Source organism: Rhinopithecus bieti, unplaced genomic scaffold, assembly GCF_001698545.2.
Source record: "Rhinopithecus bieti isolate Rb0 unplaced genomic scaffold, ASM169854v2 scaffold_26676, whole genome shotgun sequence".
Taxonomy (NCBI): Eukaryota; Metazoa; Chordata; class Mammalia; order Primates; family Cercopithecidae; genus Rhinopithecus; species Rhinopithecus bieti.
In genome coordinates this window covers 1184981-1202770 of record NW_016812009.1, presented here as the reverse complement: position 1 = coordinate 1202770, position 17790 = coordinate 1184981, and the positions used below count along the sequence as shown (strand labels likewise).

At 40.8% G+C, this 17790-nt stretch overlaps 1 protein-coding gene across 9 annotated transcripts in view; it reads right to left on the bottom strand.

Annotated features, from left to right (window-relative positions):
* The window catches only part of ABHD18 (abhydrolase domain containing 18), a 67140-nt gene that overhangs the window by 10539 nt on the left and 38811 nt on the right, over positions 1-17790 (bottom strand). For 7 of the 9 annotated variants that reach the window (XM_017895475.1, XM_017895473.1, XM_017895471.1 and 4 more), the window contains 4 exons: positions 9292-9370; positions 9099-9183; positions 6588-6615; positions 1504-1642 (listed from right to left, as the gene is read on the bottom strand). In XM_017895475.1, the coding sequence (XP_017750964.1) occupies positions 1504-1642; positions 6588-6615; positions 9099-9183; positions 9292-9370 (331 nt within the window). Of the gene's footprint in view, positions 1-1503; positions 1643-6587; positions 6616-8667; positions 9074-9098; positions 9184-9291; positions 9371-17790 lie in introns of those variants that run through there. The other 2 variants (XM_017895480.1, XM_017895478.1) reach the window with 2 other exon arrangements.

The following is a 17790-nucleotide window of genomic DNA, read 5'->3' as shown; positions in this document are numbered from 1 at the left end:
GCCTGCCGAGTAGCTGGGACTACAGGCACCCGCCACCACGCCCGGCTAGTTTTTTGTATTTTTTAGTAGAGACGGGGTTTCACTGTGTTAGCCAGGATGGTCTCGATCTCCTGACCTCGTGATCCCCCCGTCTTGGCCTCCCAAAGCGCTGGGATTACAGGCTTGAGCCACTGCGCCCGGCCATGCCTAATTTTTTAAACATTTTTTTTTGTAGAGACAGGGTCTTACTACTATGTTGCCTAGGTTGGGGTATGATTATTTTTTAGGCCAGGTGCAGTGGCTCACACCTAGAATCCTAGCACTTTGGGAGGCCAACCTGTGTGGATCACTTGAGCCCACACACAAACAAAATACTAACAATTTTTTAAAAATGTACTGAGTGACTAATATGTGCCAAGTAATAAATCAGAGCATATTCCTGGCCCTCTATGTCTCAACTGCTTCATAGAGAAAACAGACTGCTGAACAAGTCAGTAAAGTACAGTAAAAAGTTACTAATGAGAGTTTCAAGTATAGTCTGGAGGTAAGCCTGGGTGTCACAGCTGAAACAGAAGGGTAAGCTGTTACTCAGCTAGGTGAAAGAGAATAAGGGAGCACTAGAGGGATGCTAGCATGTGACACAGCTGGAGCCCAGTGTGCACACAAGCTTTTGGCAGGTTTTGAACAAGACAGAACAAAGACAAGATTTAGAAAGATCACTGTAGTTAGGGTGTGGAGGAGAAATGGTTAAGGAAAAGATTAATAAGAGGCTGGGCTTGGTGGTTCATGCCCGTAATCCCAGCACTTCGGGAGGCCGAGGTGGGTGGATCACGAGGTGAGGAGATCGAGACCATCCTGGTTAAAATGGTGAAACCCCGTCTCTACTAAAAATACAAAAAATTAGCCGGGTGGTGATGGGCACCTGTAGTCCCAGCTACTCGGGAGGCTGAGGCAGGAGAATGGCATGAACCCGGGAGGCGGAGCTTGCAGTTATCCGAGATCAAGCCACTGCACTCCAGTCTGGGCAACAGAGCGAGACTTCGTCTCAAAAAAAAAAAAAAAAAAAAAAAAAAAAAAAAGAAAAAGATTAATAAAAGACTAGAGACAGAGAAAGCAATTAGGAATCCATTTTAGTACACTCTAAAAGGCAGACAAAAAGTAAAATAGGTTGGTGGTACTAGGGAGATAGATAAATGGAAAGTATTTTCCAATTCAGCTATCTTGACCAATGTAACAGCAAAATTGGGCATTTATACTTGAGACTTGAAAAGTTAAATTTTATAATTAATTTGTAATAAAATATTAAATCTAATATCTGAGATACAACTGTGGAGTAGTACAGTGTCTATATAAAAAAATTAACATCATTACTTCATAATTGGAATAAGAGTTTGGAATCTGTTTCTGCTTCCTACTTTTACCAAAACTAATTCTATACCTAAAGTGAATTTTTAAAATAACCAGGTTCTCTAGATCTTACAAACATAAACATAATTAAATGTAAGCAGAAATAAAAAGGCTTACGTGTCCTCCCATGGATATTCCAGTCATTCCTAAAGGGCCGTAACCTTCCCTCTCTAGCCAGTGCAAGAGAGCTGCAGATTCTAAAACAAGAGCTCCTCCCATCACAAAAAGGTCAGACACATTTTTTAAGCTGGACCTTCTACCCTCACAAAACAAAACAGAAAATGATTATTTTATGTATTTACATGCTAATATATGCAAATTTACAACAGGCTGCCAGACTTCATGTATTTCTTTTAAAGGACCAGATAGTTAAGTAAAACAATGTAATAAATTGGAATTAGGGCCAGGTGTGGTGGCTCATGCCTGTAATCCCAGCACTTTGGGAGGCTGAGGCAGGGGGATCACTTGAGGTCAGGAGTTCAAGACAAGACTGAGCAACATGGTGAAACCTTGTCTTTACTAAAAATACAAAATTAGCAGGGCATGGTGGCGCATGCCTGTGATCTCAGCTATGTGGAAAACTGAGGCATGAAAATCGCTTGAACCTGGGAGGTAGAGGCTGCAGTGAGCTGAGATTGCACCACTGTACTCCAGCCTGGGCAACAGAGTGAGACCTTGTCTCAAAAAAAGAAAAAAAAAAAGGAATTAGCTGCTAACATTGGATTACACATCAAATCACCTAAAACTTAACAAAAAAAAGTGTTCCTGTTCTATAGCACATAATCTTTACTGAAATTATTATAATAGAATTTAAAGCTTAACTTTTTTTTTTCTTTGAGACAGTGTTGCTCTGTTGCCCAGGCTGGATTGCAGTGTCATGATCTTGGTTCACTGTAGTCTCCACCTCCTGGGTTCAAGTGATTCTCCTGTCTCAGCCTCCTGAGTAGCTGGGATTGCAGGCATGCGCCACCACACCTGGCTAATTTTTGTGTTTTTAGCAGAGACAGGGTTTCACCATGTTGGCCAGACTGGTCTTGAACTCCTGAGCTCAAGTGATCAGCCTGCCTTGGCCTCCCAAAGTGCTGCGATTATAGGTGTGAGCCACCATGCCCAGGCTTAAAGCATAACTTTTATTTTATTTTATTTTATTTTTGAGATGGAGCCAGGCTGGAGTGCAGTGGCGTGATCTCGTCTCACTTCAAGCTCCGCCTCCCGGGTTCAGGCCATTCTCCTGCCTCAGCCTCCCGAGTAGCTGGGACTACAGGTGCCTGCAACCACGCCCGGCTAATTTTTTGTATTTTTAGTAGAGACGGGGTTTCACCATGTTAGCCAGGATGGTCTTGATCTCCTGACCTTGTGGTCTTGATCTCCTGACCTTGTGATCTGCCCGCCTTGGCCTCCCAAAGTGCTGGTGGGATTACAGGCATGAGCCACTGCGCCTGGCCAAGCATAACTTTTAAAAAAGGCAATATAAATAAAGAATTTAACCAAACACTAGGCTCATGTATTACTGAAATCTTAAATATGTTGCTTATTTTCACAAAATACACAATTTATGAATATAATATAAAACAAATACGTTTTTATAAATATACATGTTTTAAATAAAGACCAATTCAACTGGAATTTCATTTTTAGAAGCTAATTTTACATAGAAGTATATTTCCTTATAAAAAGTACTTAAGCTGGGCGCAGTGGCTCACACCTGTAATCCCAATACTTTGGGAGGCCGAGGCGGGCAGATCACGAGGTCAGGAGTTCGAGACCAGCCTGACCAACAGGGTAAAACCCTGTCTCTACTAAAAATACAAAAATTAGCCAGGTGTGGTGGCACGTGCCTGTAATCTCAGCTACTCAGGAGGCTGAGGCAGGAGAATCGCTTGAGCCCAGGAGGTGGAGGTTGCAGTGAGCCAGAGATCGGGCCACTGCACTCCAGCCTGGGTGACAGAGTGAGACTCCATCTCGAACAAAAACAAACAAACAAAAGTATTTAAATATATCCTTTTGGGTCCTAGAACCATCCGTATATAGTGATTGAAATAAATATATTTTATTTTATTACTAAAATGACCAAATTAGAATCTACTTTTCAAAATGTAACTTGTATTAAGACACACATAACTGGTTACTGGATGAAACCTTGTCAAAGTTACAAAAATTCATTTTACGAATGATTATTTATCATATGCCTACACATAATATGTGCAAAGAACCAGGTGCCAGAAGGAATGCCAAGCATGAAAAACAAAATCTTGGCTCCCAAAGACCTTACTTCCACTGTCCTACCAAGTCCTCTCAGAGCTCTAAGTCCAGAAGGTAGGGTTTCTGTTTATGGAAACTATGCTATCCTTCATCCAAACAGATCATAGTCATGCTTCATCAGAAAAAAAAACCCATTTATTCTTATCTTTGTTTCCTATCCTCAAGTCATTTTTCTACTTATGATTACACAATTTCCCCAACTTTTTCTTTTAGCCTTGTATGGGAGCCTTGAATTCTCAGGTCTCCAGTTTGCTCTTTTAGAAGTTACTGATGTGAAATTCTGGGACAGTGGTTATTTATAACGGTAGACTCGGTCTCAAATTGTTTCAGCATTTTTGATGAAAACAGACTTAAGATGGCTTTTTAAAAAGAAAGAATGCGCAAGAGAGAAGTATCTGTGATTTAAATTGCAAACCATTTCTTTTTTCTTGTTTTTGAGACTGGGTCTCACTCTCATTGCCCAGGCTGCAGTGAAGTGGCTTGATCATGGCTCACGGCAGCCTCGACTTCCCGGGCTCAGGTGATTCTCAACCTCAGCCTTCTGAGGAGCTGGGACTACAGGTGTGCACCACCATTTCTGGCTTTTTTTTTTTTTGAGATGGAGTTTCGCGCTTGTCATCCAAGCTGGAGTGCAATAGGGCGATCTCGGCTCACTGCAAGCTCCGCCTCCCGGGTTCACGCCATTCTCCTGCCTCAGCCTCCCGAGTAGCTGGGACTACAGGCGCCTGCCAGCCACCAGGCCCGGCTTTTTAGTATTTTTGTAGAGATGGGGTTTCAGCGTGTTAGCCAGGATGGTGTTGATCTCCTGACTTTGTGATCTGCCCACCTTGGCTTCCCAAAGTGCTGGGATTATAGGCGTGAACCACCGCACCCGGCCCAGAACTTTTGATTTCCCTCCCACAACATCCAATTCATAAACAAGTCCTATTATTTAAACTTAAATATATCTTGAACCCAGGAAAACTTCTCTCCATTTCCACTGCTACCTAAAGTCACTACTCTTTCCTGCATCATTGCAATAGCTTCCTATTTGTTTTCTCTGTTGCTTTATTTATTTATTTATTTATTTTTTGAGACGGAGTCTTCACTCTGTTGCCCAGGCTGGAGTGCAGTGGCATGATCTCCGCTCACTGCAAGCTCCGCCTCCCAGCTTCACGTGATTCTCCTGCCTCAGCCTCCCCAGCAGCTGGGGACTACAGGCGCCCGCCACCACACCCGGCTCATTTTTTGTATTCTTCAGTAGAGACGGGGTTTCACCGTGTTAGCCAGGATGGCCTTGATCTCCTGACCTTGTGATCCACCCGCCTCGGCCTCCCAAAGTACTGGGATTACAGGCGTGAGCCACCGCGCCCGGCTTGTTTTCTCTGTTGCTACTCTTGCCCCAGTAAACCAAAGTAGGTCTTAAAAAATATAAATCAGGCCACTCATCTGCTTAAAGTCCTCTAGACACTTCCCCTTGCACTTTCAGATCATTCACATTCAAAGCATGATGGCCTTTCACAATCCGGTCCTTGTCTTTTATTTTTTATTTATTTATTTATTTATTTTTAAGACAGAGTCTTGTTCTGTGGTCTAGGCTGGAGTGCAGCGGCATGGTACTGGCTCACTGCAACCTCCGTCTCCTGGGTTCAAGTGATTCTCCCGCCTTGGCCTCCCCAGTAGCTGGGGCTATAGGTGCATACCACCACTCCTGGCTAATTTTTGTATTTTTAGTAGAGACAGGGTTTTATCATGTTGGTCAGGCTGTTTTTGAACTACTGACCCCAAGTGACCCACCCACCTTGGCCTCCCAAAGTGCTGGGATTATAGGTGTGAGCCACTGTACCCGGCCCTTGCCTATCTTTCTGACCTCATCTTGTACTACTCTCCCCTCCTGATGCTTACATGGGGCTTTTCATTTACTTTTCCTTCTCTGTGGCTGATCTTCTTCCAAGTCTTCATGCAGGTGGCTCCTTCTCATTATATTATGTTTTCATATATAATACTGTTACTACACTGCACCCCATATTATTCTTTATATAATTGCCCTGCTTTACTTCATTCATTGGGTATTGATAAATATCTGAAATCACCTTATTTATTGTTATCTATCTCCCACACTACAATACGAACTTTATGAGAAAATGTTGTCTTATTGTTGCAGTATTCCCAGGGTCTAGGTTCAAATACTTATTGAATAAACCAAATGAAACACAGTATAGATTATGGAAACGCCTTGAAGTTTATCATTTTAAAAGAATGAAAAGAGAAAGTTTATCTTCAGATTGTCTATACTATTCATTGTAAGAATAAAGTGTCTAATTACACAATGTAAATGTACCTTAAAAAGGAAAAGGTAGGCTGGGCACGGTGGCTCACGCCTATAATCCCAGCACTTTGGGAGGCCAAGGTAGGCGGATCACTTGAGGTTAGGAGTTTGAGACCAGCCTGACCAACATGGTGAAAGCCCATCTCTACTAAACATACAAAAATTAGCTGGGTGTGGTGGTGCATGTCTATAATTCCAGCTACTTGGGAGGCTAAGGCAGGAGAATTGCTTGAACAAGGGAGGCAGAGTTTGCAGTGAGCTGAGATCGCACCAGTGCACTCCAGCCTGGGCGACGGAATGACTCCGTCTCAAAAAAAAAAAAAAAAAAGTAAAAAAATAAAAACCAAAAAAGGAAAAGGTTTTATCATTTCTTCATTTACAGTTTCACAACTAAACTATATATTAAGTCTACCTATTAAAATTTTTTATTGTATTTCCTTAACAGACATTAAAATGCAAAATCTTAAAATAAAATTAAAGTCAGTATTCATACTACAGTTTTATAACAGAACTCACCCCCCATAATATTGAGATATTCAATTTAGAAATGGTTAACTGAAGGCAACCAAAATTTTAATACTGCTGGATATTTGGTAAAAAGACTGCAAAAATGAAGGTGATATATACTTACATTTGGTCCTTGGGTTTCCTGCAGCCATTTAAGAATGTGGGTCAAAGAGAAAGTTTTAAAATAATTAAATAATTTTGTTTGAGAGTACATTAAGTAGTTAAATTTTCTACAATTTAATACTGAAGTAACTCCATTCTAATTCTCTTAAGTAGGCTGTTTAGAAGTTCTTAAATTTTCAACTTAATTATTTTCCTTTTTATTAAAAAAAACCCCAGCTTTATTGATATCATCATATGTCACATAATTCAGCCAATAAAGTATGCCTATTAATGTTTTCAGTAAATTAACAGGGTTGTACAATCTTCAATTTAAATTTTAAATGAGGTTTATTGATTTTTTATTTATATAATTTTTATTATAGAAAATCCAAAAAGTACTAAAAAGCAGATTAAAGAACAACTACTTAATCTTTTTTTTTTTTTTTTTTTTTTTTTGAGACGGAGTCTTGCTCTGTCCACCTCAGGCTGGAAGTGCATGCCGGATCTCAGCTCACTGCAAGCTCCGCCCGGTTCCCGCATTCTTCTCTGCCCTCAGCCTCCCCGAGTAGCTGGGACACAGCCGCCCGCTCACATCGCCCGGCTAGTTTTTGTATTTTTTAGTAAGACGGGGTTCAACCGTGTTAGCCAGGATGGTCTCGATATCTGACTCGATGATCCTCGCTCCGTCCTCGCCTCCCAAAGTGCTGGGATTACAGGCTTGACCACGCGCGCCCGGCCAAGAACAACTACTTAATCTACAGACAACCAGATACATTTTGGTATAGTTTCTCTATTACGGTTTTTTTTTTTTTTTTTTTTTTTGAGGCACAATGTTGCTCTGTCACCTAGGTTGGAGTGCAGGCAGCTCACTGCAACTTCTGCCTCTTGGGTTCAAGCGATTCTCCTGCCTCAGCCTCCCAAGTAGCTGGGATTACAGGCGCACGCCACCATACCCAGTTAATTTTTGTATTTTCAGTAGAGATGGAGTTTTGCCATGTTGGCCAGGCTGGTCTCAAACTCCTGACCTCAGGTGATCCTCCTGCCTCGGTCTCCCAAAGTGCTGGGATTACAGGTGTTGAGCCACCGTGCCAGGCCAATGCACAGTTTTTGCTTTGGATTTTGTTTTCAGTTTTTTTGCATACCTGTGCCACACCGTAGAGTCTATATCCTATTTTCTTTTTTCTTTTTTTTTTTTTTGAGACAGAGTTTTACTCTTTTTGCCCAGGCTGGAGTGCAATGGCGTGATCTTGGCTCACTGCAATTTTCTCCTAGATTCAAGTGATTCTCCTGCCTCAGTCTCCTGAGAAGTTGGGATTACAGGCATGTGCCAGCATGCCAGGTTAATTTTATATTTTTAGCAGAGATGGGGTTTCACCATGTTGGCCAGGCTGGTCTCGAACTCCTCACCTCAGATGATTTGCCCACCTCAGCCTCCCAAAGTGCTGGGATTACAGGCGTGAGCCACTGCACCTGGCCTATATCCTATTTTCACATCAGAAATACTTGTCATACATTATTGTAAGCTTTTTAATAATAAGAGTTAAAACTTACTGAATGCTTATTATTTATCAGGCACTGTTCTAGATAGTATTAATCATTTAATAACCTCAATAACCTAAGAGATTATTCCCATTTATCAGTGAGAAAATTGAGGTACTAAAAGGTTATGTAATAGCCAAGGTCACAAAGGTAGTAAGAGGTAGAGAAATCAATATAACACAGGTAGAGAAATAAATGTAACACAACCAATTGCATAAAATTCCAATATTATGAACCACAGTTTACATAACTATTTCTATTTTAGACATTGAGCTATTTCTAATGCTTTACTGTCTAAACTAAAGCTATACAAACATGTTTTTGTTATTTAATTATTTCTTAGTTTTTATCCTTAGAATACATTTCCCAGAATCAAAATCATTTTGTCAAGGGATATGATGTTTCAAAGCTCCTGATACACATGGTAAAAAATGTTTTCCCAAATGGCTGAACTAATTTTCAGTCATTAATAACAAGAGTGCCCATTTCAAAGCAGCCTCACCAGTACTGTGTTTTTTTTTTTAAATAGTTGATCATTATTGTTTTAACTCTACATTTATTACCAGCAACGTTGAACATTTCTTTATATCTATGCATCAGTTTCATTTCTTCTTCTGTGAATAGTCTGACGTCATCTTGAAAATTAAGTTAAGAACTGTCTAAACCTCAACTGATAATGTAAATGCATTTAAAACATGAGTGTTTCCTTAATAGTAAACATTTGACTTACTAATATTAAAAATCTAGCATAAGTCTCCCAAGAAATAGAAGTACAATTTCTTTACTGCACAATAGAAGTACAATCCTTATGTTAATTTTTAAGAGGCATGAAATAGTCTTTCTCTCCTTTTGATTATTACTTCTTAAGTATTTTCTGAACTGATGACTAAATTTAACTGGTTTAGAAAACTTGGTTACTATCATTCCTTTTGATGACTAACTATATTAATAAATAAACAAGGCAAAAGACTTCTTAGATATCACAAAAGGATATAATAAGGGTTTTCTAACAATAAAGAAGCCATTCGGGCTTCTTTAATCATAGGACGGGCCATTAGTGTTCGTCGCCTCCAGTAATGCTAAGGAAAGAAAAGAACACATACTCAAAAGAATACAGTAGCCCCATCTGTTAAGGAGAATATGTTAACAAATTATCTGGAGATTAAAGCATTATAATAAAGTCTTACATGATCTCCTGTTCCAGCAAGATGAATGCATACAGGCCTATATTTGCTGTTCCATTCTTTAGGCACAATGAATTGGAACCTATTTTTAAAAGCAAAGACTTATCAATAAAATTCTCTTTAAAGGGCTTTCAATAAAAACTTTCAATTCTTAAAATTATTTGAGAGAAAAGATCTGTCGAAATTTTAACATTCAAATTGTAATTAACTAAATTAAGTTGTCCAAACGCTACAAAGATATTGTAAATCTGCCTTCTGTTAGGATATTAAAATATTAAATACAACATAAACACAGAATTTATTGTCACTATTCTTTACCTTGTTCAATATCACAATTTTATAAATACATAAAGAAATTTTCTTATCTTGTAGAGACACCACCGTATATGAGTAAGTCTTAAAAGAAGTAACTATTGGCTGAGCGCAGTGGCTCACGCCTATAATCCCAGTACTTTGGGAGGCTGAGGAAGGTGGATCACCTGAGGTTGGGAGTTCGAGACCAGCCTGACCAACATGGAAGAACCCTGTCTCTACTAAAAATACAAATAAAATTAGCCAGGCATGCCTGTAATCCCAGCTACTCGGGAGGCTGAGGCAGTAGAAGCGCTAGAACCCAGGAGGCAGAGGTTATAGTGAGCCAAGATCATACCACCGCACTCCAGCCCGGGCGACACAGCGAGACTCCGTCTCAAAAAAAAGAAAAAGAAAAAAAAGGAACAGAGTCTCGCTCTGTCACCCAGGCTAGAGTGCAGTGGCACGATCTCGGCTCACTGCAACCTCTGCCTCCCAACTTCAAGCACTTCTCCTGCCTCAGCCTCCTGAGTAGCTAGGACTTCAGGTCCACGCCACTGTGCCTGGTTAATTTTTGTATTTTTAGCAGAGATGGCGTTTCACCATGTTGGCCAGATTGGTCTCAAACTTCTGACCTTGTGATCCACCCGCCTCAGCCTCCCAAAGTTCTGGGATTACAGGTGTGAGACACCGTGCCTGGCCAAAAGAAATAACTCTTTAGATATAGCTCTGACTTTTCCTCTTTGCAAAAGAAATGCTTGGCTGTACAAGCTGTTGATGAATCAATAAAATAGTTTGTCTTTTTAAAAAACTTTTAGAATATGATAGAATCTGACTCATTAAAATGTTGATATTTACAAGTCAAGTCAATCCATGCCAGAAAACAAAAAACACAAATGCTCAGATAGTTTTCTCTATTTGTCTTTTTTTTTTTTTTTGAGACAGGGTATTGCTGTTACCTAGGATGGAGTGCCGCAGCATGATCACAGCTCACTGAAGCCTTAACTTCCTGGGCTCAAGTGATCCTCCCACTTCAGCCTCCCAAGTAGCTGGGATTACAGGTATCTGCTACTAAGCCCAGCTAATTTTTTGTTTTTTGAGAACATGGGGTCTCGCTATGTTGCCTAGGCTGGTCTCAAACTCCTAGACTCAAGCGATCCTCCTGCCTTAGCCTCCCAAAGTGCTGGGATTACAGGCATGAGCCATTGCACCTGGCCTTTGTTTTTTTCTTATTGTAGTATTTTGGTCCTCATTTAATGTTTTATGTTTTTTCTTTTAACCTGTATGACTTCTCTATTTTTTTTAACTGTGTTAGGATATACATATCATAAAATTTACAATTTTAACCATTTTTTTTTTTTTAGAGACAAGGTCTCACGTTTTTGCCCAAGGTGGAGTGCAGTGACACAATTATGGCTCACTGCAGCCCAGACCTCCTGGGCTCAAGCAATCCTCCCACCTCAGCCTCTCAAGCAGGTGGGACTACAGGCATGTGCTATCACACCTGACTCATTTCTTTCTTTCTTTCTTTTTTTTTTTTTTGAGAGACGGAGTTTCGCTCTTGTTGCCCAGGCTGGAGTACAATGACGTGATCTCGGCTCACTGCAACTTCCGCCTCCCAGGTTCAGGCGATTCTCCTGCCTCAGCCTCCTGAGTAGCTGGGATTACAGGCATGCACCACCACACCCAGCTAATTTTGTATTTTAAGTAGAGATGCAGCTTCTCCATGTTAGTCAGGTTGGTCTTGAACGGCTAATTTCTTTTATTTTTTGAAGAGACAGAGTCTTCTTATGTTGCCCCAGATGATCTTGAACTCCTGGGTTGAAGTGATCCTCCCGCCATGGCCTCCCGAATAACTGTGATTATGGACATGAGTCCCCACACCTGTCCGTTTTAACCATTTTTAAGTGTATGATTCAGTGGCATTAAGTACAGTAACGTTGTGCAACCATCACTACCATCTATCTTCAAAACATTTTCATCTTCCCAAACTCATTTCTCATTTTAATTTTCTTAGCAGTTCATATTTTAGAATTACTGTCATAGGAAAAGACTGTACTGTCACCTGAAGGTTTGACCTGAGGTGACTAGATTCTCAAGCAACATAAAACCTCAATTCTGAGCTGAAAACTTTGCTTGGACAGAATGGGTAATATCACCACTTATCCACCGTCAATAAATTGCAGAATAGAACAAAGACAAATACATTTAGGATGGTTTAAGAATTATTTCTGTTTTGTGCTCATGGGAACTCTTAATTTTCAATTCCATAATGAGAACTGCCACTGTTAACTAACACCTTTGTTTCATTTTGCATTCTGAGCATTATCCTGTTTCCTGATATTTTAAAGATTTTGGGGAAATGAAAACATTTAAGAATTTTTTCAGTAGAAAGCTGGACATCTCTGCTATTATTTGTACTTTCCTTTTGTTCCATAGCAATGCATGTAGTTACTTCATTATTGGATAATAGCTTTAATAGAAGTTTTTATTGTAGTATTAACTAACTACCCACCTAATTAATTTCAGTAATCAGTCTGCTCAAATTCGACTATCTTCTAACAGTCTTCCCCAGTGTCCCATGATGAATGGGTATAGGCCATGTGACTCCTCTGCCACAGCTGACTGGGCCAAGCATAAGCCAAGTTAGGGCAATGAGATTTGCTCTTTTGGTAATACGGAATTGGGACAGACTATAGTTAGATTCTGTGGAGCTTGGATATGAAAGCTTTTGGATATGGCACAACCCCGTCTCTATTAAAAACACAAAATTAGCTAGACATGGTGGCGAGTGCCTATAATCCCAGCCACTTGGGAGACTGAGGCAGGAGAATCACTTGACTCTGGGAGGCCGAGGTTGCAGTCAGCCAAGATTGCAGGGCCACTCCACTCCAACCTGGGTGACAGAGCAAGACTCCATCTCAAAGAAAAAAAAAAAAAAAGAGAGATGGAGCCTTGCTCTGTCGCCCAGGCTGGAGTGCAGTATCACAATCTTAGCTCACCACAACCTCCGTCTCCCGGGTTCAAGTGATTCTCCTGCCTCAGCCTGCAGAGTAGCTGAGATTACAGGTGTTCACCACCATGCCCAGCTAATTTTTGCATTTTTAGTAGAAATGGGGGTTTCGCCATATTGGCCAGGCTGGTCTCGAACTCCTGACCTCAGGTGATCCACCCGCGTAGGTCTCCCGAAGTGCTAGGATTACAGGCGTGAGCCACCATGCCTCGCTCCAACATGTTTCTAACAGGAATCTCAGAAAAGAATGGAGACAAAACAGGATAAAAAAAAGTGGCAAAAATAATAGATGAAAATTTATCTGTTTTTTTTTCCAAACTGAAAGGGTCTTCTGAGTGGCAGGCACAAAGAATTAAAAAACAACAACAACAACATCTAACCACTAAGGATACAGAAAAGACCACAAAAGTTTCTAGAGAGAAACAACTGGTTACCTACAAAAGTAGAAGAATCAAGTTGGTATCAAGCATTTCATCAATAATGCTGGAAGACAAAGAAACACAGCAAAACCTTCTAAATTCTGAAGGAAGTTATTCTGAACCAAGAATTACATGAGTAGGCAAGGGGGTAACTAAGTATGAGGGATAATAAAGTCATTTTTACATATGAATAACTCAGAAATTTACTATCTACAGAACCTCAAGGAAAAAAGTATCAGAAGCTATAAGGACAACACTAGCACATCAAAAAGTTATCCACTACAATCAAGTGGGCTTTTATTCCTGGGGTGCAAGATTGGTTCAATATGTGCATATTAATAAAGGTTGTTCACCACATAAACAGACTTACAAAAACCACATGATCATCTCAATAGATACAGAAAAGGCTTTTGATAAAATTCAACATCACTTCATGTTAAAAACCTTCAATAAATTGGGCATCAAAGGAAGATACCTCAAAATAATAAGAGCCATCTATGACAAGCCCACAGCCAACACCATACTAAACAGGCAAAAGCTAGAAGCATTCCCCTTGAGAACTGGAACAAAACAAGGATTCCCATTCTCACTACCACTATTCAACACAGTATTGGAAATCCTAACCAGAACAATCAGGCAACAGAAAAAAAATAAAAGGCATCCAGGCCGGGCGCGGTGGCTCAAGTCTGTAATCCCAGCACTTTGGGAGGCCAAGACGGGCGGATCACGAGGTCAGGAGATCGAGACCATCCTGGCTAACACGGTGAAACCCCGTCTCTACTAAAACTACAAAAAACTAGCCGGGCGAGGTAGCGGCGCCTGTAGTCCCAGCTACTCGGGAGGCTGAGGCAGGAGAATGGCGTGAACCCGGAAGGCGGAGCTTGCAGTGAGCTGAGATCCGGCCACAGCACTCCAGCCCGGGTGACAGAGCGAGACTCCGTCTCAAAAAAAAAAAAATAAAATAAAAGGCATCCAAATAGAAACAGAGGAAGTCAATTATCTCTCTTTGCAGTCAATATAATGTTATACCTCAAAAACCCCATAGACTCTGCTAGAAGGCTCTCAGAACTAATAAATAACTTCAGTAAAGTTTCAAGATAGAGATAGAAGATTAATGTATAAAGCTCAGTAACATTTCTTTCTTTTTTTTTTTTTTTTGAGACAGAGTCTCGCTCTGGCCCCCAGGCTGGAGTGCAGTGGCCGGATCTCAGCTCACTGCAAGCCGTGCCTCCCGGGTTCACACCATTTCCCTGCCTCAGCCTCCCAAGTAGCTGGGACTACAGGCGCCTGCCACCACGCCCGGCTAGTTTTTTTTTTGTAGTTTTTTTTTTTGTATTTTTTTAGTAGAGACAGGATTTCACCATGGTAGCCAGGATGGTCTCGATCTCCTGACCTCGCGATCCGCCCGTCTCAGCCTCCCAAAGTGCTGGGATTACAGGCTTGAGCCACTGCACCCGGCCCGCTCAGTAACATTTCTATACACCAATAACATCCAAGCTGAGAGCCAAATCAAGAACACAATCTCATTTATAATAGCCACACAACCACACACACAGAAACCTAGGAATACAGCTTACCAAGGAGGTATAAGATCTCTACAACGAGAATTACAAAACACTACTGAAAGAAATCAGAGACAACATAAACAAATGGAAAAACATTCCATGCTTGTGGATAGGAAGAATCAATAGTTAAAATGGNCGATCCGCCCGTCTCAGCCTCCCAAAGTGCTGGGATTACAGGCTTGAGCCACTGCACCCGGCCCGCTCAGTAACATTTCTATACACCAATAACATCCAAGCTGAGAGCCAAATCAAGAACACAATCTCATTTATAATAGCCACACAACCACACACACAGAAACCTAGGAATACAGCTTACCAAGGAGGTATAAGATCTCTACAACGAGAATTACAAAACACTACTGAAAGAAATCAGAGACAACATAAACAAATGGAAAAACATTCCATGCTTGTGGATAGGAAGAATCAATAGTTAAAATGGCTGTACAGTCCAAAGCAATTCACGGATTCAATGCCATTCCTATAAAACTACCAAAACCAATTTTGATACAATTAGAAAATTACTTTTTTTTTTTTTGAGACGGAGTCTTGCTCTGTCACCCAGGCTGGAGTGCAGTGGCCGGATCTCAGCTCACTGCAAGCTCCGCCTCCCAGGTTCACGCCATTCTCCTGCCTCAGCCTCCCGAGTAGCTGGGACTACAGGCGCCAACCACCTCGCCTGGCTAGTTTTTTTTGGTATTTTTTAGTAGAGACGGGGTTTCACTGTGTTCGCCAGGATGGTCTCAATCTCCTGACCTCGTGATCCACCCATCTTGGCCTCCCAAAGTGCTGGGATTATAGGCTTGAGCCACTGCACCCGGCCTAGAAAAATTATTCTAAAATTCATATACGGAACTGAAAAAGAGCATGAATCACCAAAGCAATCTTAAGCGAAAAAAGCAAAGCTGGAAGCATCACATTACCCAACTTCAAACTATACTATAAGGCTATAGTAACCAAAACAGCATGGTACTGGTATGTTGGTATAAAAACAGACACATAGACCAATGGAACAGCATATAGAACGCAGAAATAAAGCCACACACCTACAACCACCTGATCTTCGGCAAAGTCAACAATAGCAGACAAAAGAGAAAGGACTCCCTATTCAATAAATGGTGTCAGGATAGCTGGCTGACCATATGCAGAAGATTGAAATTGGACCCATTCCTTTCACCATAAACAAAAATTAACTCAAGATGGATTAATGGCTTTAATGTAATACCTAAAACAATAAAACCCCAGAAGAAAACCTAGGAAATTCTGGGTTCAGCCTTGATGATATGGTTTGGCTGTGTCCCCACCCAAATCTCATCTTTAATTTCCATGTGTTTTGCAAGGGACCTGGTGGGAAGTAGTTGAATCATGGGGGCAGGTCCTTCCCATGCTGTTCTTGTGATAGTGAATAAGTCTCATGAGATCTGATGGTTTTTAAAAGGGGAGTTTCCCTGCACAGGCTCTCTTCTCTTGTCTGTCGCCATGTGAGACATGTCTTTCACCTTCGGCCATGACTATGGGGCTTTCTCAGCCACACGGACTGTTAAGTCCATTAAACCTCTTTCTTTTGTTTGCCCAGTATTGGGTATGTCTTTATCAGCAGTGTGAAAACAAACGAATACACTTGGCAAAGAATGTATAAGTCTCCAGAAGCAATTGCAACATAAAGAAAAGAGACAAGTGGGACCTAATTAAACTAAAGAGCTTCTGCACAGAAAAAAAAAAAAAAAAAAAAAAAAAAAAAAAGTAGCAACAGGCTGAGACAACCTACAGAAAGCAAGAAAAATATTCACAAACTTGCATTCAATAAAGGTCTAATATCCAGAATCTATAGTAAACTTAAACAATTTAACAAAAACCAAACAACCCCATTAAAAAACAGGCAAAAGATACAAACAGGCAGCCTTCAAAAGAATAATAATCCCATCACCCAGGTCATGAGCATAGTACCTGATAGGTAGCCTTCCTAGAGATTCCTCCAGAATCTGTATTATTTGCACTCATTTCTATAATGACCATGTATTACTTTGTAATTTTAAAACAATCTAAATGAGGGCTTTAGCTAATATGTTGTCACTGTTTTGTTTTAAATAGAGTAAAATAATCCTGTTTTACCCACATCAGCAACTCACCTTCACCTAGGAACCTCTTTCATTCTAAGCCATGGTAGGAACTAAGCCACCAGAAGGCTACTTTCTTACTTATTTTTAAATTCTATTTTTGAGATGCAGTCTCACTCTGTCACCCAGGCTGGAGTGCAGTGCTGTGATCTTGGCTCACTGTAACCTCCCATCTCCCAGGTTCAAGTGATTCTCCTGTCTCAGCCCCGAGTAGCTGGGATTACAGGCGCGCGCCACCATGCCCAGCTAATTTTTGTATTTTTAGTAGAGATGAAGTTTCACCATGTTGGCCAGGCTCATGTTTTAAAAATATATATATACATTTTATATATTTAAATGAGAGTCTGCGTATAATAACAAACTCCTTCACCTTGAGTAATCAAGAAATCAGTGAACAAGTGTATCACTTCCATAGTTGCATTAACTGCTTTGCTTTGGATTCTAGACACTAAAACCCAATATTTCATCCCAATAATCATTCAAAAGATTTTTAAAGTTCCTAAGTATGTAAAGCACCATAGTGGCAGAGTTAAAGACAAACTACAGACTTAGACAATTCATATAATTTAAAATGTAATGTTTATAGGTTACTAGAATAAACTGTTTTGCTTTTATCTTGTTTAGTTCTTTGCCTTTGTGGGGGGGCTACATTTAATAATGGCATTTGCAGAGAGAGGGAAGTGGAGAAAAACCAGAAAGACCTAAAGAATTAGAGCTGGATGCAATGGTGCCCACCTATAGTCCCAGCTACTTGGAAGGCTGATGGGTAGAATCACTTGAGTCCAGGAGTTTGAGACTAGCTTGGCCAACAGTGAGATCCAGTCTCTTAAAAAAAAAAAAAGCCGGGAGCAGAGGCTCACACCCGTAATCCTAGCACTTTGGGAGGCCGAGGCAGGTGGATCACAAGGTCAGGAGATCGAGACCATCCTGGCTAACACGGTAAAACCTCGTCTCTATTAAAAATACAAAAAATTAGCTGGGTGTGGTGGCGGGTGCCTGTAGTCCCAGTTACTCAGGAGGCTGAGGCAGGAGAATGGCGTGAACCCGGGAGGTGGAGCTTGCAGTGAGCCGAGATTGCACCACTGCACTCCAGCCTGGGC